A 27,455-nucleotide genomic window follows, 5' to 3' on the forward strand; every position below is an offset into this window, starting at 1 on the left:
AACATATTTATTTTTGCCCTCTATGCTGATCCCGATGTATGTATAATTCTTCTTTATGCCGTTTCAAGATTCTACCATGGAATTTCCAATGGTGCATGTTTTTGAGCGAACCTCAAAATGTGGTGGTGGTTATAGTTCTGAGACCTTTTCAAGCTCTGTCATGAACACTATCTCTAAATCACACATGGTATGTAGAGTTTAAAGAAAATCATTTTCAGGAGCTAATCGAATGTCAAATATGAACGAGGATTATACACAAACTTTGTATGGCACGAGTACAAGTTTGTGCATTTTGGCTCAAGTTGTCAAAGGGTGAAAAAAGTCCAAGTGGGCCGAATTTGACCCGAACTGTAGGTTAAATGGCAACATGAAAAAGAAGGCACAGAGGATCTGATGAGCAGATTTTCAAATGACATAACCTCATAGCAACACATTCTGCCCTGCACCGCCTGAATTATTACACATGATTATGCTGAAACAGCATGTTCTCCGTAGCTGAACACTGACAGCCTGTTCCCAAACCCAGCAGCATAATAAGACCTTTTTTGTAGTTCCACCGGCCGGATAAGAATAGGATAAGCATGTGATTCCTCAGCAGGAAGAGGAGCCAAACTGCTCTTTGTGACATTGTCAAAGCACAAATAAGATCAAGATTAACCTGATGATTAACCTATTGTGTCGATACAACCTTAATTCCTATTTGTACGTTATCGTCACACAGCTATGTGATTAGCCTACTTTGTACCTAAAGCTTGTTTTGCTGTGATTTGCTGACGCTGCACTTTTATGACTCATGTACACTAATCAAGCCAAGTATCAGCACCCATAAATGCTCATCAAATTTTTCATTTTGGGAGTAAAGCAATTGATCAACCACTGAGAGCCACAAAATCAATGTGTGCAAGTTCCAATTGTCGAACCACTGGCCTGGAAAACACAAACAACAAAATGTGGGGAAAGCTGGATGACTCTTTCAATGAATAGCTTACATAAATTAATCTTTCTACTTTCCTTGTAATATTTATCTTTTTAAAAAGCAGGCTGGGGATTTTCAAACAGAAACATCGCCAAGAACAATATATTCCGCGTGGAACAATAGGAAGCACTACGTGACTTTATAACCTCAATTGTTAAAGGCAAGGCAAGGCAAGGCAAGGCAAGGCAAGTTTATTTGTATAGCACATTTCATACACAAGGCAACTCAATGTGCTTTACACAAGGAAAGAACACATAAGCATCAAAAAACAGTAGTTAACATTCAGAGGGAAAAAAAATAATAATTTAAAAAAAACACAAAAAAAAACCACTTAATTACAGCTGTTTAAAAGTCCCTAATCAAAGGTATAAGAAAAAGCAAAGTTTTTAACCTGGATTTGAAAGCATTTACACTCGGGGCTGACTTCACTTCTGTTGGTAGCCTATTCCATCTATGTGCAGCATAATAGCTAAATGCAGCTTCACCATGTTTGCTTCGAACTCTGGGTTCCACTAGTTGGCCCAAGTCTGTAGATCTCAGAGCCCTGCTGGGTTTGTACTCAGTCAGCATTTCTTGGATATATTCAGGACCCAAACCATTTAGTGATTTATAGACGAGTAGCAGAACTTTAAAATCGATTCTACAGCTGACAGGGAGCCAGTGTAAATCCTTAAGTACTGGAGTAATATGTTCTGATCTTTTTGTTTTGGTCAGAACTCGAGCTGCAGCGTTCTGAATGAGCTGCAATTGTCTCATGTTCTTTTGAGAGAGTCCAGTCAGAAGACCGTTAAAGTAATCTAGTCTGCTGGAGATAAAAGCATGGATAAGCTTCTCTTGGTCTGCTTGAAGCATGCAGTCCTTCAGTCTGGATATGTTTTTCAGCTGGTAAAAGGCTGTTTTAGTGATAAATTTAATATGATTACTGAAGGTCAGATCTGAGTCTATTAGTACCCCAAGATTTCGAACTTGGTCTTTAGTTTCTAAAGACAGTGACTCAAGCTGTTTTTTAACAGCAATCCTCTTTTCTTTATTGCCGAAAACAATGAGCTCCGTTTTGTTTTCGTTCAGCTGAAGGAAATTTTGGTTCATCCAGTTGTTAACTTGCTCTAGAGAATGACACAATGCGTTAATAGAACTGCTGTCATTTGGGGACATAGATAAATACAGTTGTGTGTCATCTGCATAACTATGATAGTCAACATCGGCGTTCTGAAGCATTTGACCCAAAGGTAACATATACAGACTGAACAACAGGGGTCCAAGGACTGACCCTTGAGGGACCCCACATATCATGGCCTTTCGATCAGATTCAAAATTTCCAATGGTCACAAAGTAACTCCTTTCCTCCAAATAGGACCTGAACCATTTAAGGACTGTTCCATTTAATCCCACCCAAGTTTCCAGCCTGTCTAACAGTATATTATGATCAATCGTGTCAAATGCTGCACTGAGGTCCAACAAGACGAGCACTGATACCTTCCCTGCATCAGTGCTCAATCTTATATCATTCAGTACTTTAATCAGAGCTGTTTCTGTACTGTGATGAGGTCGGAAACCTGACTGGAATTTATCCAAAAGTCCGTTTAAGCTCAAAAAATTGCTGAGTTGATTAAAAACCACTTTTTCAACTATTTTAGTTACGAAGGGAAGGTTTGCGATTGGTCTATAATTTGCTAGCAGGGAGACATCCAGTGTTCTCTTTTTTAGAATGGGCTTGACGGCGGCTACTTTCAGACATTTAGGAAGTTCACCTGATTGAAGTGAGCAATTAATTATTTGTTGTAAATCGATCTGAACAGATTTCACAATGGTTTTGAAAAAGCCAGATGGAATTGTGTCAAGACAGCTCGTGGAAGGTTTCAATTGCTGAACCAAGTCTACTACAGTATTTTGATCCACTGAGTCAAATTCTGTCATGGTAATTAAATTATTTCTAGGTGATTTTAAGTGCAGCATCGTTTTGTTATTTTGCTGGTTTGTAACAATGTTTGACCTGATGGCTTGTACTTTTTCACTAAAGTAGCAGGCAAATTCATTGCATTTATCTGTTGAGTGGAGTTCTGGCGCTGTTCGATTTGGGGGATTTGTAAGTTTGTCAACCACGCCAAATAGAGTGCGTGTATTGTTGAGGTTCCTACTAATAATTTCAGAAAAGTGTTGTTGTCTAGCTATTACTAACTCTTGGTTAAAATGACAAAGACATTGTCTGTACAGGTCAAAATGAACTTGGAGTTTAGTTTTTCTCCACTTCCGCTCTGCTTTTCTGCATTTAGATTTCAAAGTCATTATGTTGGTAGCACACCTCCAAAGTGTTTTAGTTCGGGATGAAATGGTCTTAGTTTTAATAGGAGCAACAGCATCCAAAACATTTGATTTTTGAGGTGAATTCATCCAGAAGTTCATCAACGGTCTCTGCATTTACAGTTGGTGATGCAGCCATTAATTCCATAAACATATTGCTTGTATTCTCATTTATGTACCTTTTTTTAATCGAGACAGTAGTTGTTTGAACTTCTGGGATTGTTTGTAATTCAAAAAACACACAGGAATGATCTGAAATAGCCAGATCTTTCACCTCAACAGATAAAATGTCAACACCTTTAGAGATGACGAGATCAAGAATGTTGGACCTTTTACATGTTGTGAGAGACCAAAAGTATCAAGTATATTACAAAATTCTTTGGTATTTTTATCCAAGTTGTTGTCAACATGAATGTTAAAGTCTCCAGTTAAGACCAGATAGTCATAGTCGGTACAAATTACTGACAGCATTTCTTCAAATTCCTCCATGAATCTGCCTTTTTGTTTTGGAGGTCTGTAAATTATGACAATGACGATGTTTGGTTCACCTTTTACCAAAAGACTAAGATATTCAAATGAATTAAAGCTTCCCAATAAAATTTCTTTACACTGAAATAGAGATTTAAAAATATCCACCACCTTTTTTTCCATTACATTTGTTCATGAAACTAAAATTTGTTGGTGTTGCCTCATTGAGAACCGTGTTGCAGGAACCTTCTGTTAGCCATGTTTCACTGAGGAGAAATAAGTCAAGATCATATGTCATAATAATGTCATGAATCAACAATGATTTGTTAACTAGTGATCTTGTATTTAGTAGCGCTAGTCTCACAGTGGCAATCGGAGACGCTGGTTTAGTCAGAGGTTCACAAGCTATACTGACTAGGTTTGTAGCTTCTGACTTATTTCTTCTAATTTCTTTTGCCAACTTTCTATTTCTTGTAATCACAGGAATGCTACAAGCTTCCTTGGGTCCTGACTTATTCTGGGAACACACGTTTTTTATATTGTATATGTAGTCTGGACCCAAAACATATCAGACCGAGCTGTAGTTGAGATTCTCCATAGCCAAAGATGGAGGTCGGCGGGTGGGGAGCTGTATGCTGAGGCTTGGTGGAGTCAGACGATTAGTGGATAGCTGAATGTGGCGTCTTGTGGGGAGCATGGGCCTAGCGAGGCACAGGATGAGCTGTTTGGATTGAAATGTGATCCACTTAGCAACAAAAGTCTTGTTTTATGTGTATCGTGTTCGTGGGAATACTGTAGATCAGTGAAGTGTCTGTGCTTTATTAAGAATTAAGCCGGTGTTGTAACATTTTGGCAATTTTCAAGTTGGAGACTTTCAATATGACATTAATGTGAATACAGTAGATGGAAATAAACAATCCACTTAGAACATTGAAGGTTGACTCTTAATAGGGAACTGCAATATTTTGAGAAAACTCATGATTTATCTTAATCCAATTACTGTATTTCCAAATGTCCCATCTGAACCTCCCATGGAAATTTACTGGAAAATTTCCAGCCCCAATTAAAACAGATTCCTCATTCATTACTCATTAACTACAGTACTGGGCACATGACCTCAAACTTCCTCTTTATGTACACAAAGGCTTCAAAGAAACTTTGTATTTAAAAAAAAATAAAAAAAAAGCAAACATTTCTATGTCCTTTTCCAACTCATAAGTCAGCTCAACATAAATGTTTCCGTTTGCTCAATCAAAGTAGTCCTCTATATCGACGTTGGGATTGAGAAGATCCTCGCCGTAAGGCGTGAGATCCATCCGGTTCAAGATGAGGTTCTCAAAGGTCTCCTCTAAGTCGGTTTCCCCGATGAGCACCGCTCCGACCATCCTGCCGCCTTGTAGAACCACCTGGAAACAAAAGCAAAGGAGTTGTGTGCAAAGATTCGGTCTGACGCTTTGTCACAATCCACAGTATCCTTGTTTTTGTTATACCTATGCAGCTCTTGGCCATCAGTAGTGGGCTTTCCATCCATCCATTTTTTTTTTAATTTCAAGAGAAAAAAAACAAAAAAACAATGGAAACAATAGAAATTCAAAAAAGGGCCCAAAATTTGCAAAAGAAAAAAGTTTTTATGCTTTGAGGGGGTGGATTTTGAATTGTATCGAAAAAAAGACAATGCAAATTTTGGCTATGGAAATAGGTTCTGCGAATAGTTGCTGACAAGACCGGATATTACATTGCACGTTTTGACCGGATATTACGTTAGGCGTACGTTTGTAGTCACAAAGCAATAGTCGACGATAAAGTAAGGTATGTTTGGAGGGACTACGAAACAGAAATCTTTTTGGAATTAACGAAGCGAATATTAATGCAATTTTAGATGGAAAACAGCAAATAAACACTACGGTTTATCAAGAATTACAAAAGCAAACCCATACGACGTGATCGCACTGCACAGTCAATTCCTGTTCTTCCTTTAAATTACAGTGGGGATCACATCTCTATGGTGTATACCGCCACCTACAGCGGCGGAGTCCCCTCTCAAAATTCGCAAAAGAAGAACAGATGGAAACGGGCATAAGTCGCATGTCCGTTTTGCGCATTGTCAGTAAATTACCTTAAAAAAATCTAAAACAATTCAATGTAAACCGCACTCGTGTATTTGATGCCGTGGACTTGTACACGTAATTGTGATACGCCGCCATTTTCACAGAAGCAATCCCTTTCACTCCTGGCTGTTTTACTGGATTTTGACTGATCTCGCAAGGACCACAGAATATTATGTTCTATTGGTATAAAAACATGGAACCTACCTAAAGAAAGATTAAACTCTCATATTTCATCAGCAAAAAAAAAAAAAAAAAAGTATGTTGTTATCTGTTTCCGTTTTGCAGCAATTAGCATTTGAATATAGCTAAGTTTCATCATTATTTTTCAACATGGCCCTGGATGATCTCCTTTGCTCTGCTGCCACCTGTTGGCTGTTTGAGTAATAACTACAATTTCTTCAACCGTTCTTTAGTTGAGAGGCTGCATCAAAGCCTTCTGTATGCTCTAGCATTGAAAAAACAACAACAACAACGACATATAAATACGTCTTTGGGACACTTAAAACATTTAAAATAGAACATATTTATACGTTTTTGGCAGCAAATGAGTTAATTAAGTAAACCTGTGGACTTCCAGTGCCTTTGTTTGCTCTCCAATTTTTTTTTTTTTGCTATCCAGCAGCGCCGTCCATGGCTGATCAGCCACCACGCGTTACAAGCTTCCTGTTTGGTTGAAAAACGTCACCTTGACATACTCCTGGCCTTTGGTGTAGCGCAGCAGCAGCTCATAGTCAGACCCCAGCCCCTGCGCGTTAAACTTTCCCAGCAAAACCACCTAGATGAAAACAATTTTATGAACGTTTTTCTGACACGGCCATTTATTTTCCCAAAATCATTCACCCGCATAGCACGAGTTCAATATCACATACCTTGTAGTTGAAGAACGTCGTTATGTGGGAGAAGAGCTCAAAGCAGAAGTCCAGCTCGATGGCTTCGGCCAGGACGCACGCGGCCATGCAGCGGCCAGCGTGCCAGCCCATCTGACGAGCTTGCGTCCACAAACGCATCTGCAAACAAAGCGCCGTGAGATCAAAGTGTGCGGTGTTTTTTTTGTTTTTTTTTGTCAGGGTGATATGTTGGCGTACCTGCTGCCATAGCGGGCTGTGCTCCCAGCATGCCGTGCACACGTCTCCGGCCGCGTACACATCCGGCTCCGATGTCGCCATGTGGTCGTCCACTCGGAGGCCGCCGTCATCTGCCACCGCAAACTTCACAAAACAAAACAAAAAAAATGTGCATGTTGTTAATTGAATACTGTAAAATGCTGTCGTCATCGTCGTGCTTACTTATGTCCTTTAGCGACATCTACTGGCCTAAAAACACTACCAATTAAGATTAACTCATTTACTCCCAAAAACGTATAAATGCGATCTATTTTAAATATTACTATGCGCCCAAAGATGTATTTATACGTTTTGGCTTTGATGCAGCCTCTGAACTGAAGAGAATGCTAGAAGCATTGGTAGTTATTCCAAAAACAGCCAGCAGATGGAAGCAGAGTATAAGAGACCAAAAAGCTCTTTTCCCTACTATTTTAAACAGATTTATGAATAATGATTAAACTTAGCCATATTCTAATGTTAATTGATGCAAAATGGAAACATAGAAATATACATCTTTTCTTGATGAAAGAAGAGACTAATCTTTCTTTTGGTAGGTTCCATGTTTTTATAGCAATAGGACACAATATTCTATGGTCTTGCAAAATCAATCAAAATCCAGTAAAACAGAGAAAATGAAATAAGCCAGTGTTTCCCAACCATGGTCCTCGGGGCACACTATCCAGCCTGTTTTCCATGTCTCCCGATCCCAACGCAGGTGAGGATCGTTATCAGGCTTCTCCAGAGCTTGCTAATGAGCTGTCATTAGAATCACCTGCGTTGCAAATAGAGAGACATGGAAAACAGGCTGGATAGTGTGCCCTGAGGACCAGGGTTGAAAAACACTGAAATAAGCACAGTTTAAGAGCACAAATAGTTTAAAGGGATAGTTCGGATTTTTTGACATGAATCTCTATTTCATCCTCACCTCCAGTGTGTGCGATCATCACTGACTTACCCCTGACTGTGTTCTGTGACATGAGTTCTGGTCCGGTGTTGGACGAGAGGAAAATAGTCCAGCAAGTTGGCTGGGGTCACGGAAATAAAGCGTTTTCTTCTAAAAACAATTTGTGTTAAAAAGAGTGATACATTTGCATCACAATACTCCTTTCTGAAAAAAAGTCAGACGCCATTACCGGCGCTACTTTTCTGTTCGTTCGTATCACTACGCGGCACCCCACATGCAGCTGATAAACGCGCACTAATCTACAAGTTGTTTGTCTTTTCAAAGGCGGAAGGTGCGACTATCAGCTGTCTGCAGCGCGTCGATCAGCTGTCTACAGGGCGACGCGCAGTGATACGAACGAATAGAAAAGTAGTGGCTGGCGGTAATGGCGTCTGACTTTTTTCAGAAAAAGAGTATTGTGATGCAAATGTATCACTCTTTTGAACACAAATTGTTTTTCGAAGAAAAACGCTTTATTTCCGTGACACCAGCCAGCTTGCTGAACTATTTTCCTCTCGTCCAACACCGGACCAGAACTCGTGTCACAGAAACACTGTCAGGGGTAAGTCAGTGATGATCGCACTAACTGGAGGTGAGGATGAAATAGAGATTCATGTAAAAAAATCCGAACTAACCCTTTAAGAGCACAAATAATATTTATTGTATTATTCAAGCTGTTTTTTTTAGGGTTTCATTATACTTCATTCAACCCCTGACAAATATATTCCCTTGAATTCCAATATGTTTTTATGTGAATGCAGCTGTTGACGGGCGCCATTGGAAACGTGCAATTAACATAATGACTTCAAAAGAAGATGAGTTAACAATACGTACATTGTTGCCGTGTAGAAAGGGCTCCGTGTTCGGCGTGACCCCCGTGGCGCTCACGACAAAGTCGCAGCCAAACGTCTTGCCAGTGGTCAGCAGGACGTAAACGGGCCAATTTCCTTCTGGCAGAGGAGGAGAATGTCAGGGAAAGGATTTATAAGTTTTAAGTGGGTGTGCACACTTGTGCAACCACATTATCTCAGTTGTTGCTGTTTTTCTAGTGAGCTGTATAGTTTTTGATCACATTTACTCATTCACTCGCCGCCATTTTCACTGAAGCAGCCCCCTTCACTCCCGGCTGTTTTACTGGATTTTGACTGACTTTGCAAGGCCCACAGAATATTCTGTTCTTTTATTATAAAAACATGCAACCTACCAAAAGAAAGATTAAAGTATCTTCTTTCATCAGAAAAAAATATATATTTCTATCCGTTTCTGTGTTGCAGCAATTAGCATTAGAATATAGCTAAGTTACATCATTATTCACAAATCTGCTTAGAATTGGAGGGAAACAGCTTGTTTTCAACATGGCCCTGGTTGATCTCTTATACTCTGCTGCCACCTGCTGGCCGTTTTTCTACTTACTACCATTTTTTTCACCCATTTACTGCAGTTTAGAGGCTTCTGTATGCTCTAGCATAAAAAAAAAAACATAAAAAAAAAAAATACATCATTGGATACTTAAACTTTAAAATAGAACGTATTTATACGTTTTTGGGAGCAAACTAGTTAATGGGAGATTTTTTTTTTTTTAAATGATGTATCTTTGACTAATTTTTACAACACAATCTGGCATTTGAACATGGGTGTGAAGACTTTCTATATCCAGCGTATATCTAATTCTCACCAGTATCGAGTCTAAGTGTTTGGGATTGGGAATTGAGCATCTCCTCAGAGGTGAAGATCTTTTCCACTTCACACTGATATTCCACTGAAACCCTGCGGGATGCCTGATCCCAACACACACAAAAAAAGGGTCAAGACGGGTTTATTTCCAACATAAATAAACAGGCAACATTTTAGGACCACATAAAGTTTTGCAAAGGTCCTCACCCTCTCTGCTCCTTTGAGAACGAGTCCTTGGTGCCAGTCTGGCCCGAGTGCACTGCCAGGCTCCGTGGGACCGGAGCAGCGCCCTCGCATGTGTCGATCTGGAAACAAACAAGGGCCCGCGTGAGTAAAATACAGTAGGTTGTTTTGGATTCCAGACCTGAGGTGAAGGTCTGCGCTTCGGCGGCCGTTGGCTCCTCTGTGGTGTAGCGAGCCCGCTTGCAGGGGACGGCTCGAACCGGCTTGTCGTCACCCAGCGACGGGATGAGGAACTGCGCCGCCCCCGCGTCGAAGAAGGTGTTCCCAATGGCCTTGTCCTTCACGGCCCAGATCACCTCGCAGCCCTCCACCTCATACCTGCACAGTACATGATTAGAATTACACACTTTGCTGCATGATTTTGACATCTCTAAATTTAACATTTGTTTGCAATTGGAAAGGTTAAACATGGCGACATTCATCCATCCATCTTATAGTTCCCTAAAATTTTCTACTGTGAATAGTTTTCAAAAATTTCAACATAATTTCTTAATTTTAACATTTTTTGTTGCTGTTTATTGAAATAAATGTGTTTCGAGGTCGCAGTGTCAGCATCATCTTTTATGAAGTGGAAATTTAAATATATCCATAAATTAAACTTTCCTGTATCCCACTGAGCGACAAACGCATATGAATGTAGCTAATTTGGGGGAATTTTCATCCTAGTTGGAAAAAGTTTTCAAAAGATCTTCACAGACAGTGAAAAACTGTCTGAATATATTTGAAATCTCTTTGCGACAAATTTTGCTACGTTCGCAAGCATTCACCGCTCTGTGAGATACCTTATCTCTTATCGGCCTTCAGATTCATCAAAAGGCCGATGCCGATATTTGTCAAAATGCCAACTACTGGCACCGATAACCGGCCCGGCCGATAATCGGTCTATCTCTAATATATTTTCGATATATTGTGCAGCCCTAAGAGGAACATCTCGGCCAGGGGTCACCAGTGGTGCACACAGACACCAGGTAGCCTCCAAGGAAAAATGAAAAATGTGCGATTTATAATCTGAAAAATACGCTACTTGCCCTAATTAGTGGGAAATCGCAGGGTTGACCAATGTCATGAATTTGTCAAAATCACGTAAGAGTTTGTGGTCCCTGTGGATCAGGTAAGTATGCAACATATGACACGAAATACTCACACTAACTCCAAGGCAATCCCTCCATTTCCAACGACGACAATCCTCCTGGCTTTAATTAACTGCTTCTGAAATTCCTTCAACACAAGCAAACGCATGACTGTAAGTATGTTTAACTGTAAAGTTATATTCTAAATTAAGATTATGACGTCAAATATTCTGTCAGATACTCTTATTTGTAACTGTGCATTTGCTTGGAATTGCATCGCACAAGGGGGGAACATTTGCAAAACCTACTCACAGTCACACTTGGTGATAAAAACTTTATTTGTTCAGCACTCTCTGGAATTCCACAGCTTCAAAATCAAAGGCAACAAAAAAGAACAACAACAATCCACAATGTGTATAAGGAGGTGGCTACCTGGGCACTGTCCGTGTCCCGAATGCCCAGCACATACGGCTTGTCCTGGGTTAGCAGCTTCGGTCTGGCCCCACTGCAGATGCACAGCTTCTCGTAGCCATAAGCATTTCCATCTGCAGTTTCAACCAACTGGAAATAAAACAAATATTTGTGCATTTTGTGGGTGTGAACATTGAGATTTTATTATTATTATTATTTTCACAATGAAGGCATTCAATTTTGGTTTTGAGAATTGGTGTAGTGTGACCATGTTGTCACAAGGAGGAGCCATTTGACCATACAGTAAAATTAACATTAAAACAGTATTGTGGCTGAAGCTGGCAGTTTTTGGATTAAGGAAAACATTTGCTAAACTGAGTATTTAAAAGGAGGAGGAAGCATGACCTAATGTATTATATTGTAAACATTTATGCTTTCAATTGAACATTTTTTTTATTGTAAAGATCAATTTATTCTTGATCACTTTGCATATCAGCTGAACGTACTCGAGCAAAAACTCCAACATTAGCATTGATTTGCAATCCTGTAACTTGCAACTGTGTGACTGAAATTGGGAGTAGACCAAATTATACTGTATTTATTCAGAAATATTTAGAAACTATATCGTTTTCATTTGCCTGAGTATTTTTAAACAGGGTTGCACCAAACGCAGCAAAATGCATATGTCAAAAATATCACACAAAAACTGCATTGTTGACAGTTTAGCAGATCGGATAATCTTTCATGATGTTTAATACCTTTTTTTTTCTTGGAAACATCACACAGTAACAGGAAACTAAAGGTCGGTTTCTCAAAAGGTGCCTGACTGAAAATGCAAGAATCTTACATGCGATTGTGTGTGCAGTGTTTTAACAGCAGAGTGAATGACAGTTAAGTTGGGAAATTTCTCCTCCAGAACACTGGCTGGTTGCTCCTCCACATCAAACTCTTCCAGAACCTTGGCGACCTTTCAAATAAGAAATATATGACATGAGGTTTCACACAAATGTCACTAGATGAGGTGTGTCCACCTCGTCATCACTGGGAGTATGGATATTCGTTCTACGGTCCTGAGTAAGATCTGACAGTATTTCGTCGTTGTCTGACCTGTTTATAGTTGGTGACTGCCTTTATGTGGGAGCCTGCGGTAATCAGAGCTATGTCAGCTGACGGTAAACTGGATGACAACTGTCGACACACACACATAAAGCTCATGTTTGGCAATTCTGCATCCGTTAGTACGGTTGTGTTGTTGTTTGGTGCAAATAGTTCACCTGCTCGATACACGTCACCCCCGCGATGCCACCTCCGACGACGACAAATTTGAACGTTTTCACTATTTTATCCGCCATTGTAAAGCTAAGCTAACGTTGTGAGAAGCATTACCACGCGGTAGAATGCTCTTCAAATGTATCTCTCCAGGTCCTTCAGTGCGATAATATGTGATTACCAAATTGAATTGATTGACTCCATTGTAATGCGACACGCTGTAAATTCACTTCCGTGTTTACATGAACTACGGCAAGCGACAAGGGTAGTTGTATGAACTACGGCAAATAATAAAAGAAGACTTTTTACACGATTGCAAATTAAGTTATGGAGGTTTCGAATGAGGGTATATTTACTTAATTAATACTATAGGATACACTGTTCGGGTGAAGGCATAATTAATTAATACTATAGAAGCTGCTGTTTTCTAATTTCGTTGCAACCATGAAATAGTTGTTATTTTTTAGTGTTATTCGTTATCTTGTAAACCATTTACTGTTTAGGCAAATTAGTCGTTTCCTTATATATAACAAACAAATAAGTGTTAAAATGCAACGAATATTTACTATGTATTTTATAATGGCAATGTACAGTGTTGACAAAAATCTCTTGCAAACATTCATTTCTCACTCCAGCAACACTCTCCTGCATTAAAAAGATTACATTTGGTTATTTTTTCTCATTATTCCTGGCCATGCAGCAACCCCCATTGTTTGAATTTAGATGACAAGTGGACCTGTGATGTCAGAGATTAATGTGAGAACCTATGCATGAATTAGACATGACACTTCCATCAGCCTACATTAGCGCTGTGATATAAACAACTCCATACCGGATGCCGGCGGAAGTGCAATTTGTGACTTGTTATTTTATTTATTTATTTATTTTTTTGCACAAAGTAATCAACTGATCTTGACCCAATACCCCTTGTGACTGCATTGCTTTTTTTTCTTTTTTTTTAATTCATCAACAAAAGCTAGGTACATTTGATGTTTTTTTTTTGTTTTTTTTTTAATAAACCTTTTATGTCAATTTTTTAAATGTAGATGTCAGAGTCTGAGATGATCAGGTCACTGGTAATCCAACAAGGGTTAATGTCGTGAGTCATATTTCCCTCTTGATGTTCATTATGCTACCCTAAATAAACCCGCAGGACGCAAACACATGACTCTTATCAAATAGAAATATGTTGTGGCATAATAAACTGAACAAACTGTTTCTTGAAGGAATGCCATCCATCCAACCGTTATCAGCCACTTATCCGGGGTCGCGTCGCGGGGGCAGCAGCTTTAGGAGGGAAGCCTAGACTTTCCTCTCCCTAGCCACTTCAACCAGCTCTCCTCAGGGATCCCCAGGCGTTCCCAGGCCAGTCGAGAGACCTGGGTCGTCCCTGGGGCCTCCCGCCGGTGGGACATGCCCGACCCGGAGAAGGCAATCCACCCTTTTCTGACTGAGGACCATGCTCTTGGATTTGGAGGTGTTGATATTCATCCCAACCGCTTCACACAGCTGCAAACCGCTCCAGTGAGAGTTGGTGATGACGGCTTGAAGAAGCCAACAGCACCACATCATCCGCAAAAAGCAGAGATGTAATGTAGAGGCCACCAAACTGGACCCCCTCAACACCTCGGCTGTGCCTACAAATTCTGTCCATAAAAGTTATGGACAGAATCGGTGACAAAGGGCAACTTTGGCGGAGTCCAACCGTTACTGGAAACGAATCCGACTTACTACCGCCAGGCAATGCAGATCACACTCTGACACCGGTTGTACAGGGACCGAACAGCCCCTATCAGGGAGTTTGGTGCCCCCTAATTCCGATGCACCCCCAACGGGACTCCCTGGGGGACACGGTCGAATGTCATTCCTGAAGGAATGTGACATTCCATATTTGTTTCATCATCGTGCAGCCTTGAGTGACCTCATGTAAATAAATTCTATATTTGAAGTGGTGCAGAAAATGGCATTATGGATGGATGTCAACCCAACCCAAAATAGAACCATCCAAAATATTCGATTATGTTCGAAACGCGTTGGTATTTGCAGATTCCTCTCATTGTTTGGTGCTGATATAATCAGGTATATCCTTATTTACAAAAATAAAAATCCCATAAATCATTACTCAGAGAAATTTAAGGCCTAAGTACCTCAGGCAATTGTATTATTCAATTTGACTGATAGCTCTTCTGCCGAAACTGGCACAGCATGCATCTGTGCACAGTATTTTTATAGAACAGTATGCTAACTATTTTTTTTATTAGAAAATTAATTATAGGAAGGTGATGAGGAACAGGACTATTCTCATAGTTTAAAAACCTACTTCAAAAAACATGCAGATATAAATGTCAAAACTGACTTTCCACCTTGAGGATTAATTCAGTAATTGAAGTAATAAAAAATATATTTACCACCAAAGCTCCATCTGAAATGAAACAGCAGTTGATTTATTTAAATGGTCAGTCAAATTCATCTTTATTTTAACAATAAAATGACTTCAATGAGGCAATAAATTAAAGATGCTTATATGCACAGGTTATACTGTGCAATTTCTCTAATACTTCAAATATAATTCTTGAATACTTCTCTACTTCTGTTGGGGCAAAAAAAAACATTGCAAAAAAAACAACAACACACATTTATGATCAAAAATAGGTCAACTTCATAGGTGTTCCACTTTTTATTGTTTTTATTTTCACATCATGCCGCTGTGGAAGAGCACAAAAACAACTATGAAGAAAATGCATTGAACAAAAAGTACTGTAGCTTAAAGTTGATAGTAAACAGGAACACATGTTCATATTTATTGTACAATTATCATTATACAGCCATCACCGGTTATGTAGTCAGTACTGGAGCGGAAGGTAGTAGTTGGGAGGCAGAAGTAGGTCCCTCTTGCCATAGGTGGCGGATCCCACGTTGGTTGGTGCGTAGACGGTGCCAATGGTGTTACTGGAACGCACCAGAAAGTCTGCTAGTCTTTGGGTGACACAGGTAGCCGTGTTGCACTTTCTCTTCTGGATGGGGTGGCTACAACGGCAAGAGGAGATGCTGCATGTGAGATGCGAAAAAAACAAAAAAGACAAACACCAGATTGACTCGAGTCTGGGAGATAATCCACCTGTTCTTATCTGGGTCCTCTCGTGAGGCCATGAGGCCGAGGAAGGGGTTGGAGAAGGGGAACATGGGCACGGACCGTTCTGGGCCATCTGGCAGAGCGTTCTCCTCCTCGCCGAATGAGCTGGAACTCGAGTGTCTGAATCACATATGAGAAACTGTATCGCACAGAAAGCTGAAGCTGATGACCACCTCTTGGAACTGCAGTCCCAAGGGGGAGAAGAAAAAGTGGCCACTTAAATCCCTCCCATTTCACTCCACATCTTCCCAGACGAGCACAATTTTGAACAATTTTGCTGACCTCCGCTTACACATCTCATGCGAGCTACCCGCCGTCTAAGCCTTCCTGCAAAATAGAAAAGTAGGAGTATTTGCACTTTCGTTCATTTCGCTCACCTGTTGCCTGGGGCAGCGGCGATGCAACGTAGCAATACAAACAGAATTAAGACGAGTGCAGGCACCCTCGGGTGATACATGGTGACAGGTGACAGATCTGCAAAAAAAGAAAAAAAAAATCACATTTGTATGAGATATGTTTAAGCTAGACGGCAACACTTTATTCATCACATGAATGAGAATAATCATCAGCTGCAGCTTTTATATAATCACTAGCATTTTGGCACAATTGCAGACAGAAATATCACTATATGTTAATATGACATAATCTCTCATTTAGCCACGGCATAATGAAACCTTCATAAAACATTGGAACACCTGACCTGGTGATTAAAAAAAAAATCAAACAAACAAACAAACAAACAAACAAACAAAAAAACACTTATTAGGCAGAAATTAGATTTCTTCAGTTATTTTTACTTTTAACTTTTAACATTTTTTGGACTAATAAAAATATGCAAATAGCTGAAAATTATTTGTAATAAAGATAAATAAAGAAAAATATATGTAGAAAATATTCTAAAAAAAAACGAAAAAACTATTATAAATATTGTACCATTTATATTGCTGATGTTTTATTTTTTTTTATTCAGCGTAACTGAACCTGGTTTAAATTTTGGGTCTCTTGGCACTGTGGTCAAAATTGCTGGTATATTAATATTGTCATATTTACAATATAGAAATTTGATTTCATTATTACTTTTTCACTGCACGTATGTAAAGGCAACATTTAAACTTGTACTAATACATGTAGTCTACAAGAATATTGAAAATGAATTAAAATACAACAATCCCAACAAACAAATACAATTATTTATAATAAGTAACATAGGTAATGATAACATACATATATACGTCTCTCCATATACGGTGAGAGTAGTAAATAAATGAGTGAACTTACATTATGCAGCTGGTGCCAGTTGGAGCCCGGTCTATCGTGAAGCAGTCCACAGGTTTGCCACGCTGATTCCTAATGCGCCAACACTTATAGGTGTTGCACTCGCACCACTTGTGACATCACTTCTCCAAATATAGCTGTGCATTCCCCCCCCCCCATTCACAATGACTGAGATGGATTTGGGCTGAGGGGGTCTGCATAGCATATTGTATGCATGGCTGTGCTTTAATGGCACACCCTTTAACTTTAACCTTTACCTTTACAGCACTTTACGAACCGAAATCTGTCACATGTCACCATCCCCATAATTATCATCGTCATCATTGGCATTCGTGTGGGAGATGGAACTGACCCTTGTCCGGAAAACGTACCTCGGAGGAAGACCAAAGTTTCAGGTCAACTCCACTCTGTGTCTCTTCTTGCTTCCCACTGGACTTCATTTGATGATGAATAATGAATGGCGTGCTATTACTATCATCAATAATTAAGAGTGACTCATTATTTTAATAGGAGAAGTCACAACAAGTGAGAAAGTATGAATGAATAAATTGATTCTATACACACACAATATATATATATATAATATATACATATATAACCACTCGCACCGAGTGTGGAAAAACAAATATGAAAACATGGAAATGAAAACGACCTTGTTCACGTGGGCTGATGCTTTGTTTTAGGTTTGATGAATAAATATTCAAAAATATGCCATTTTCACTGCACTTTTCACAGTCCAGTATATGTATACACACCCATATCTGTTATGCATTAATGTATAAGATCTTCGGGAGCATTAATGAGATCGTACAATACATTCAGGCCACTGAAAGTGCCTGTTTACAGAGACTGTGCTATACTGGTTCATAACAATACAAGTTGAAAGAGTAAAAGCAAAAAAAACCTAGTTTAGTTAGTTTGATGAGAATTCAGTTTCTGATTTTGTTTAAAAAAATAAAATAAAATTATATCATGAGGCTATTGCGATTGTGTAATAATTTGCATAAAATCCCCTGTGAGTGTACAGTATAGAATTAGTTTCTCATAATGTTATTACAATAATATAGTCTGTATTATGAAAGGGCATAACAACCATATTCGCTAATATTTTGATCATATCTCGATGATAGTTGATGCAGGTCCAGTTAAAGATTTTTCTTAACTTTTGATAAATGTCAATATAACTGCTAGTATTTGGGGATACAATGCAACTTCACATCTCTGGTTTAATACTCTATAAACAAAGCATTTAACATTTTCTCATCTTGTGCATTTCTCAGGTAGTGCAGCATCATCATGGACACATACATGAATACAGACTGTATTTCACATTGTATTTTAAGCAAATTAGGTCAACGGAGCTGCGCTTGCTCCTTTTCCTAATCACAAACAGGGTTGCAACATTCCAGGAATTCTGCAAGTATTCATTGTAATTAATGGGAAGTTATAGAAATAAAATGTGAACCCTCACATATTCATGGATGAGCATTCACAATTTTACATATTTACAGATTTTTTGGGGGGGAGGGAACCTTCCCTTATTTTCTGTAAAACTTATTGCGGGTTTTGTGCTCAGTGGTCCGCCATTATCTGACCAAGGAACTACTGCATGTTGAAGTGAGTTGAGGAGCTTCATTCAGACAAAAGTTGTGCTTCTCTGATATGTTGAAGGCATCTAAAGGCAATTATACATGTGTACGCTTTTCAGTTAAATTATCCTCAATTCCCAGTTACTTCCAATGACTCCAATTAGGTTCCAATTAGGAATATGTCCAAAATTCTCCATCTTAACTTCCTATCAAAATGGAAAGAACCTCTCCAGAAATCCACAGTGAATATTTCACCCCTTTGCAACCCTATTCGGAATACATCATTAATATAATAACAATGATAAAATCACAATTCTGTTGGAGTATTGTCGGCTAAAAAAGTGACCTCAGTTGGAGTGTGTTGTTTTGAAATGAGTTATTTTCACAATAGTCAATTTCTTTGTCGGATGTTCCGCTTCAGCCTTCCTGCCAACTTTGTGGTTGTCATCATCGCTCAATGATGTGAGCCCCTCCGCGGCCTCTTGCACGACATTTTCGGTGGCAAAGCCATTGTTGGAAACGCCATCGACATCCTTCGAGGCCCTCGCACTGAGAAGATCGTCCGTCGCTCTTGATTGGGTGTGAAATTTCATTTGCTTGCGGGCTTTGGGCTCATCCTCCTCCTTCTGAAAGTGCTTTCGGAGGAGGATTATCACAGTGAATGTGAAGAAAAAGGAGACACCGCTGATACCCGAGACCAGACCCAGGAAGATAACCCTGCAAATTAGGGTTGGGTCAATGGGACATACGAATGGACACATTATGTTGTCATACCTGTACATATCTGCATCATATAGGCGACAAGCCCCTCTACCGCCGCACTTTTTAACCGACCACTTCAGGCACGTTAAATCGATGAACGCCCCAAAATAAATCGGTGCTGGAATCCCACCTGTAGAAAACCAAATCATCAATTTCGAACCATTGACACAACAATACAAATGTCATTGTCAACGCTTACCAAGGAGACGAATGATCATGGTCTGCATTCCCACGGCAAGAGATTTTAGATGCGGGGAAATGCATCTGTCATAACAAAAACAATCAATTGTTTCCCGATATTGATAGATATCAATGTACCACTATATCTGAAAACCAACCTTATAACAACCATGTATGCAGGAGTGATTCCCAGGGAGCTGATAAAGGCACTGAGAACGGATACGGCCATGTAGGAGGTGAAACTGCGGCTGCAGCTTTTGGCTTGGGGGCACTGCCCCAGTTTCACTGATGTACTGCTGCCCGCCGGGAAGGAGGCAGACACGCAAGTGCAGTTGTGGAATACCTGGAGGAAAGGAGTTCGAGTTTGTGATCTACGATTATTTGGATTTGTTCTTTGGAATTCATGTTGGGCAACACCGTGCTACACTGCTGATAAGAAAGTTTCACAGTGGTGTTTTTGAGTTACAAAGCAATGCGGTCCTACTGTTTTTTTGCCGTATCCGCTATAGCTGCGGCAGCCAGCCATACATGGCGAAATGTACGTGATGCCACTGTCTGAGCACACCGGCTCCCAGTCTTCTGCTGAGCATGAACAGTTGCCGTTGCACTCGGAGAAGAGAGTTTGGCCTCCGTGTAACACTCCTGGTGTCCTGTCAGCGAAAGTGCACAGGAACAAGAATATTTTGTATCAACCAATACACTGAGAAACGTGGGAGTGATGGTATGAGTATGCATGTTAGCCACTGTAGATTGCAGCGCATACCCATGGTATGAGGTGGTGAGTCCAGCTATGGGAATGTTGTCGCACTTGGTTCCGAACTTGAGCAGCATGAGCAGATAGGCACCGAGGGACACGGCGAAGGAGAACTGAGCCCCCGACACAATGCTGAGCTTGTATCGTTTCATCACGATGCCCCCCAGAAAGATCCCCATGGCGACGGCTGGCAAGGTCAGCACCCCTGCAAATTAAAGCGGGGAAAAAAAGGGAGTTAAAGTAGCTAATTTAGCATAAACTCCTCCCTATCCTCCTTCCTCTTTCAATGTTATTTGACTCACTTATCTGATCTACATTACATAACTACTAGAAGCATGATATTAACTAGAATTCCATTGCACATTGTTGCCTTAATGTCAGTAAACCTTTTTTTGTCCCTACAATCAATTACCTGTGAGAATAGGCCAATGTTTGCCCTTTCGTGGTTAAATACACACTGGGGGCTACCATGGTTGCAGGTAACAAATCTGACTATTTGTGCTATAAATCTTCAAAACCATCCAACCCTACTCATTTAATTGTTGAGGTTCTCTATTATCATCTGTCAGTCTTTGTCAATTGTTACATACTGCGTCAGTGATAAGTGGATTACATCACTTACCAATTATTTGTTAGTGTACATGACCATCAGAGGAGATTGGTCTTTTGCAGTATGTCACTCATCTCCATCAAATTTGTAGCATGCTGCACAATTAATCGGTTAATGGAATCACTCACCCTTCTTTGGAAAGTCTACTCTATGTTAGTCGTTACATGTTGCAGGAATGATTGGTTGCTTTCATAAGTCACTCTTCCTTGGTCAGTCTGCTGTCTTTCATTACACGCTGCAGCAGTGACCTACTTACCTGGACAGTCGGAATACCAGCCATTCTGTACTTTATGAATAAGTACCCAGTACGGTCATAAATCGCCATCCAGTATGGTCATAAATGTCCACAAAATGTGGTCATACGTCTCATCTCCATCGAATACAGTCCTAAATCTCCACCCAATATGGTCATAAATCTCAGCCAATACAGTCATAAATCTCCACATAATAGTCATAAATCTCCACCAATAGAGTCAAAAATCTCCACCCATCATAAGAAATGTCATTTTACCTATGAGGAAGTTGGCTCTGGATGCCGACTGTCCAAACTGTTGCTCTATATATTTGGCATTAAAGGTGTACATGCCAACAAGCGAGTTGAACTTCAGTGTGCTGCCGCAAATGAGCAGGAAATAGGTGGGATTGCACAGCAGCTGCTTCACCGAGGGAAGGAACCCTACAGAAGATGAAGGAAAGACATGAAGCCTGATGTTATGCAGGATAGTGGTGAGTAAAGTAAGACTCCATCAAACCTTGGGTTATTTCTGTTGTATTTTTAATGGGCTTGTTGTTGGGGGAATCCACTCTTGTATTTGTATTCCCTTCCTCTGGCGTGGGTTTGGCCTCTTCATCCTCGAGTGAGCGGGGGAAGAACCAGAAGGGAAGGCTGGAGAGGAATAGGAGACTGGCGGACACCAGCATGCCCATCCACCAGGCTCCCACCCAGCGGGCATCACTGGGAGAGATGGTTATACTTTCTGCGAAGGAATACATAGTTTATAGTTTATACCATGTGTCTCTTGAGTCTTGAGCCCTTTTCACACTCCACTGAGACATTATCGAACCCACTCTGTGTATGTGGTGAGGGGCAGGGACCATGGAATGGAACGTTACTGGGTGGTTGTGCTGTGACAGCAAAACACCTCAAATGAAATATTTGAGAAGAGTGTCGCTGTTACACTCATCAGAAATCCGATGGCCAAGCAAATTTATGGCATTTTGCAGGTAATGATATGAGGACATTAGAAGCCTTCATAAATGTAATGTATAGCACCACTAACACGTCACCATTACAGCAATTATACACACTTCAGATACTCCGGTCTCCTCCCCACACCCGTCACCATGGGCGGGCCATAGGGGTCCGTGCCCGCCCACCAAGATGATTGTGCCCGCCCAGTTGAGGCATGGATCTCTAAAATGGTTCTCCTTTTATTATTATATTTTTCCATTCATTCGGTTTAGTACTCTTATATCCGAGTGTCAGTAAACGCAACACAGGTCTCGCGGTGTCGGAGGTATGTACGTTTGTGTTAGCTGTTTCAGTTCATTGCTTCTAATGCTCGCCACTCGCCGAATTGTTCTTGTTTTTGGCGTCGGCTACGGCCAACGGTGGCCATTTGTACAAGTAACGTTTTCTGGCGGCATTCTTGCAAGATGTCACAATATGAAGAAATAGTGGTATGGTTTTGTTTGATTGATTTGTCTTATCTGTAACAGCCATCACAGTCTTACTGAAAATAATGCTAGGTATGCCTTACGCTGACTTATACGCATATGCGACAAATATGTCAATGTTGCGTTCAATGCAAGAGTCATGTACATTTTGTACAAGTGAAGCTGCATGTTTCTGAGGACGCTGGCGCACAAGACAAGTGAGGAGGGACATACTACAAACTTCTTTCGTGTTGGCAACTAAAGAGTCACTTGGAAAAAACAAAACAAAGTACGGGACCCACATATCGTTTTGGCATCTACAATGAGGTAGGATTTTGCTTTTCTTTTTTTCTTTTTAATTCTGCTGCAGACAACGTTCAAACAGGTGGCCCGTTCGAAGCAATATGTCAGCACATCCGCCCTATTAGATGTGGCAATTTTATTTGCCATTACATCGGCAAAAATAGTCAGATTGACTTTGAATGGGATAATATAATCAAAGGTAATAATAATTCCTTATTAATCCAATGAGCTGTGGCTTGATGATACATCTCCAAGGAGAAACAGAAGGAGGCATCTTTACAAATAGCTTCACTTTGCCTCATCCAATATGGCTGCAGCGTCAACGTTCTCACGACGCCACTGCAGTCTACTTTATGTGTGTGTACTGTAAATGCGGTATATGATAATACTGTCAGCGGGCACCATTCAATGGATAGATGCACGACAGTGCGACAAATATTTATCCAAATATATTGAGCAAGTTAATGCTGTCAGTATGGTATTCATAATAAATGGGCCCGCCCATGCATTACATGTGCCCCCCTTAAGCCTGGGCTCTGGTGACGGGTCTGCTCCTCCCACATGTCCAAAGACATGCATGCAGGTTAATTGGGCGCTCCGAATTGTCCCTAGGTGTGCTTGTGTGTGTGGGTGGTTGTCTTTCTCTGTGTGTCCTGCGATTGGCTGGCAACCAGTCCAGCGTGTACCCCGCCTACTGCCCAAAGCCAGCTGAGATAGACTCCAGCACCCCCCGCGACCCTTGTGAGGAATAAGCGGTCAAGAAAATGAATGGATGGATGGATGGATGGATGGATGGATGGATGGATGGATGGATACACACTTCAGACTCACCCATATCAACGTATCCAATATCAACGTATATATTAGCACAATAGGACCCAAGGAGGTAGCCAAAAACGGGGCCAAGGAGAGCAATGGTCTGGATACAAGCTGCCAAACAAGAAAAACCATTGGTGTCCCTTTGTTCAGATACAGAGATTGGGAAATAACTCCTACCGATGTAGAAAGGAGAGTTTTCAGCCTTAGCAAAGTCGTCAATGTACGAGATGCCCAGAGGTGTGACGGGAGTCTCTCCAATTCCACGCAGCGCGTTCCCCAAGAACACGTAGATCCACATATTGGAACTGGACTCCTTTTCACAGGCTGAACAAACACAATGAATAGCGGGGAGTTGACGGTCAAAACTTGGCACGTGAAAATGCATATGATTCCATTAAGAAGGAAGAAATACAGTCCATCACCTTTATTGCATTTCCCGTCTCAATATACACTTTATAATGAAGCAGGGATAACATTTCCATACGGACTCCGGGTTATGTTTTGGAAGCAGAGGATTTAATTAGAGACAACAAAAGACAGACATGGATGTTTGGCCTAACTGAGCCTCCAGTGCTTGCTTGTTCAAGTCTTATTGTTACAGCATGTATTTACTTGAGAGATGACATATAGTAGCTATGTGTTTATGAAAATATTGCACCCTGCTCAGCTTGAAATATACCTCGAAACGGTCTTGGTAGATCTGTAGCTCACAAACAAGATTAAATTCTCCAAGTTGGATGCTGTTATTGATGCTAGCTAAACTGTTTGGTTGCTAACCTTATTGTTATTGAAGCTCTCAAATCAATTGTGTGCTGCTGTACTCACGGCTTTATGGATGGATGGATGATTAATTAAGTAAATAAGCAGTTGACACTGTGGCTAGTCATCGTATCATGGGTGTCTTCACCAGGTCCTTTAGAAAACTTTGGGAATCACGGTGTTTGTATGCGTGTTTGTTCAGGAGCAAGTCTGAGCAGGACATTCCTAGAATAGTTGAAATGATGCCAGCATTTTGAGTTTAACCTTCTCTTTTTGCTTTTTCCCAACATTTGGATATTGACCCAACATTTGGATATTGAGCCGGGTCTTTGATATTCCGAAGAAAATATATTTAACTACCTTCCTCTCATCTTTAAGAAGCTTAATTTGGTGTGACAAGCGGGGCTTTTGTGGGAATGCCCGCTCATGCTCAGTGGGAGTAAAAGAAAAGTTAATCCCCCAGGGAGTAGCACGGGAGATGTACCTTGTGTCACGTTATGTCCTGTTTCGTTCCGGTGGCTCATGTCGTTATCAGGGCTGAGGCAAGTGATGGTGCTCAAACTGTCGTTCTGGAAGGCGGCGATGACTGTATCATACTTGTAGCTGGAAAAGAATATCTTACTGTTTTCAAATAATCTTGTCAATTGTTTTTTAAAACAAACAGATGGTCTGATCCATGTCAATGTCCACCGCATGTGCACCGCAAAATTTTCTTACGGTCCCATGAAAAAGTGCGTCAGTCCAGTGACAAGTGCCCCCGCTGCCATGAGAACGGAGCCCGCCGCGATGAGCCTGGGCCGATGCATCTTGGCGCCAAAATGGCTGACCGCGGCTAGAAAAAACAAGTTGCCTTCCTCCAGGAAAACGGAGAGAGAACATTGCATTTCATGTGTCATCATCACATAGCACAAGATAAGATTCGTGTCCCAAGTAGTTTTACCCATCTCGAAACTGCCGTCTATGAGGCCCACGTGTGAGCTGGAGAGGTCGAAACGTCTCTCGAGCTGCGTGATGGAGCTTTTGACGAAGGTTCCCGCCAGGGTCTTGCAGAAATAGGCGAAGGATAGCGCTGCGATAAACATCTGGACAACACAAATGGTCATCATTCAGGATATTCGCTCATGCACACTGCTGAAAATGTATTTTCAGTATATTCTATGAGTGCATTTCAAAATGACGTACTCATGGTATTCAATTCAATGCATATGGTGTGAAGATCATGAAAGTGAATGTTGCTGACAGTTTTTTTGAAAACCTGAAGTTATACCTTCAGCGTTGAGATGCCACGCCGGCGTTTTCCGCTAATGTTCCCGTTCGAGACGTAGAGAGCCTGCTGGCTGGTCATTTTGGCTCGGCCCTCAAACGTTTCCTCCATCTTTTAAGTCAGGCTTTCACCACTTTAGCTTGCTGCTTTGCATGGAAATCCAACTGGGCCGCCTCTTCAGAAACAAAGGAAAGAATAGATGTACAATGCATAAAGCCTGAATGCAAGGCGATATATTGTCAGTGGAAAGTAGGTCGGTCACACATAAAAAACAAAAACAAAAAACAACAACAAGAACTAAATGCAATGGAGTTTTACAGAGGATATGTTGGTTTCATGAAGCTAAGGGTCCATTACTTTAATGGCCCTCTTGGAAGTGTAATAACTAAGTCATTTCTGAATATTTTTTTTACTCCCAACCCCTCAAAATGCTCAGTGGTTTCAGACCTATCCATACATGTATAGTTTTTATTTATGTATTTTTTATTTTATTTTAGATGCCCTCTATTATCTATCTTTATTGTCAGAAAGCAATATTGTCCGAAGAGCAAACCAAGCTGTTCTCTCTCTCTCTCTCTCTCTCTCTCTCTCTCTCTCTCTCTCTCTCTCTCTCTCTCTCTCTCTCTCTCTCTCTCTCTCTCTCTCTCTCTCTCTCGTCATAAAGCATCATAGAAATCATAAAGCTGGCCAAGATGACCAAAGAACTCATCTGGGCAAAGGGTGAATACTGGCTCTACATATAAATAAATATATATATATATATATATATATATATATATATATATATATATATATATATATATATATATATATATATATATATATATATATATATATATATATCACATAAAATTCCACCCAAAAAAACTGACATAATTTAAAAGAAAGCCCAAAGTATCCCAATATTGCATAAAATTAATTCCAATTTTCTATTCTTTGATTTTCCTGTTTCTGATACCTGATCGTAAAACAGCCAACAACAGGTGCAAAAAGCATGCCTCATGTTGACTTTATCATAACGGAGGGACCTGAAAAACCAGTGACTGGGACATCTCTGCCAATGCTGCAGGTGTTTTATAAAAAACATGTCACATATGCTTCATGATAATTAGGATTCATAGGAATAATAAGAGAAATCCAGTACCTAGTGCATCGTCAGGCCCATCTCGGGGGACTCTCCCTCCTGTCGAGGCTGGCGGCCATGTCGGGGGAAAAAGCCAGACCTGCCGAGTTGCTATCCTCCCACTTGTGGCGCGGGACAAAAGGCAGTGCACATTTTTATTCCGCAGGCATGCAAAAACGGCTCCAGGAGGGCAGAGCAACAAGTGAGGAGAGGTGGAGCGGGCTGATTATTAGGAACTGCAGACCAGGCCCTATTTACCAAAATTTATCTATGAATATTCTGTACTGGGATTTCAGTCTAAAGATGAGTATCAACTTAAATACTGTAAATCCACTGACACATGGTGAACACATTTCTGTTTTTTTTGTTTTTTGTTTTTTTTTATCCTTCCATATCGTTCTATGCACATAAACAGTATGTTCATTTGCATCCAAGTTTGTCTGAATAACTGTTCCTATGAAATGATATTATGCTCATAGCTTATTCAATGAATTAGAGAAAAGGAGTTCATTTTTATTGGAGCAGTTCTTGTCCTGGCTGTGACTTCTGTATGACCTCTGTTCCCGATGTTTAATATGTAGCCTACCATATGTTTGCTGATTCTGGTTTACTCTTTCACTGTTTCAAGATTCACCCAATGTGGTGGCAACACAGACAGTTCT

The 27,455-nt window shown here is 40.5% G+C and overlaps 3 protein-coding genes across 4 annotated transcripts; all 3 read right to left on the bottom strand.

Moving 5' to 3' along the window:
• Positions 1-1,151: 1,151 nt before the first annotated feature.
• Positions 1,152-12,796, bottom strand: pyroxd1 (pyridine nucleotide-disulphide oxidoreductase domain 1). 2 transcript variants are annotated; one of them, XM_077500668.1, is made up of 13 exons: positions 12,572-12,796; positions 12,405-12,485; positions 12,145-12,264; positions 11,319-11,447; positions 10,961-11,034; positions 9,938-10,134; positions 9,781-9,878; positions 9,575-9,677; positions 8,734-8,846; positions 6,939-7,061; positions 6,723-6,860; positions 6,539-6,628; positions 1,152-5,151 (listed from the first exon to the last, which is right to left on the bottom strand). In XM_077500668.1, the coding sequence occupies exons 1-13, from the start codon at positions 12,647-12,649 to the stop codon at positions 4,993-4,995; spliced, it is 1,503 nt and encodes a 500-aa protein (XP_077356794.1). In that variant the 5' UTR covers positions 12,650-12,796; the 3' UTR covers positions 1,152-4,992. The 2 variants fall into 2 exon arrangements, with proteins under 2 accessions (XP_077356794.1, XP_077356793.1); XM_077500667.1 differs by having other exon boundaries at positions 8,734-8,849.
• Positions 12,797-15,275: 2,479 nt separating this feature from the next.
• On the bottom strand, positions 15,276-17,057 carry iapp (islet amyloid polypeptide). Its single transcript, XM_077501115.1, has 4 exons — positions 16,978-17,057; positions 16,077-16,173; positions 15,685-15,819; positions 15,276-15,593 (listed from the first exon to the last, which is right to left on the bottom strand). The coding sequence occupies exons 2-4, from the start codon at positions 16,154-16,156 to the stop codon at positions 15,410-15,412; spliced, it is 399 nt and encodes a 132-aa protein (XP_077357241.1). The 5' UTR covers positions 16,157-16,173; positions 16,978-17,057; the 3' UTR covers positions 15,276-15,409.
• Positions 17,058-17,453: 396 nt separating this feature from the next.
• Positions 17,454-26,971, bottom strand: LOC144003641 (solute carrier organic anion transporter family member 1C1-like). The gene is made up of 15 exons (XM_077500108.1): positions 26,815-26,971; positions 25,674-25,845; positions 25,347-25,488; positions 25,124-25,256; positions 24,891-25,009; positions 23,825-23,971; positions 23,660-23,758; positions 21,622-21,846; positions 21,381-21,545; positions 20,269-20,464; positions 19,990-20,155; positions 19,664-19,848; positions 19,525-19,589; positions 19,338-19,455; positions 17,454-19,280 (listed from the first exon to the last, which is right to left on the bottom strand). The coding sequence occupies exons 2-15, from the start codon at positions 25,779-25,781 to the stop codon at positions 18,911-18,913; spliced, it is 2,238 nt and encodes a 745-aa protein (XP_077356234.1). The 5' UTR covers positions 25,782-25,845; positions 26,815-26,971; the 3' UTR covers positions 17,454-18,910.
• Between the last annotated feature and the right edge of the window lie 484 nt (positions 26,972-27,455).

Source organism: Festucalex cinctus, chromosome 16 (genome assembly GCF_051991245.1).
Source record: "Festucalex cinctus isolate MCC-2025b chromosome 16, RoL_Fcin_1.0, whole genome shotgun sequence".
NCBI classification, from domain to species: Eukaryota; Metazoa; Chordata; class Actinopteri; order Syngnathiformes; family Syngnathidae; genus Festucalex; species Festucalex cinctus.

Excerpts from the sequence above, each read along its gene's own strand:
- pyroxd1 (XM_077500667.1), bottom strand. The coding sequence starts at position 12,649 with ATGGCGGATAAAATAGTGAAAACGTTCAAATTTGTCGTCGTCGGAGGT. Across the intron at positions 8,850-9,574 it reads AACACTTAGACTCGATACTG|AAGGAAATTGGCCCGTTTAC; the intron begins GTGAGAATTAGA and ends CTCCTCTGCCAG. Across the intron at positions 6,629-6,722 it reads CGACGTTCTTCAACTACAAG|GTGGTTTTGCTGGGAAAGTT; the intron begins GTATGTGATATT and ends GTTTTCATCTAG.
- iapp (XM_077501115.1), bottom strand. The coding sequence starts at position 16,156 with ATGTATCACCCGAGGGTGCCTGCACTCGTCTTAATTCTGTTTGTATTG. Across the intron at positions 15,820-16,076 it reads GCCGCTGCCCCAGGCAACAG|ACACTCGAGTTCCAGCTCAT; the intron begins GTGAGCGAAATG and ends TATGTGATTCAG. Across the intron at positions 15,594-15,684 it reads GAGGACCCAGATAAGAACAG|CCACCCCATCCAGAAGAGAA; the intron begins GTGGATTATCTC and ends TTGCCGTTGTAG.
- LOC144003641 (XM_077500108.1), bottom strand. The coding sequence starts at position 25,781 with ATGGAGGAAACGTTTGAGGGCCGAGCCAAAATGACCAGCCAGCAGGCT. Across the intron at positions 20,156-20,268 it reads CTCACCACCTCATACCATGG|GACACCAGGAGTGTTACACG; the intron begins GTATGCGCTGCA and ends TTTCGCTGACAG. Across the intron at positions 19,849-19,989 it reads GCGGATACGGCAAAAAAACA|GTATTCCACAACTGCACTTG; the intron begins GTAGGACCGCAT and ends CCTTTCCTCCAG.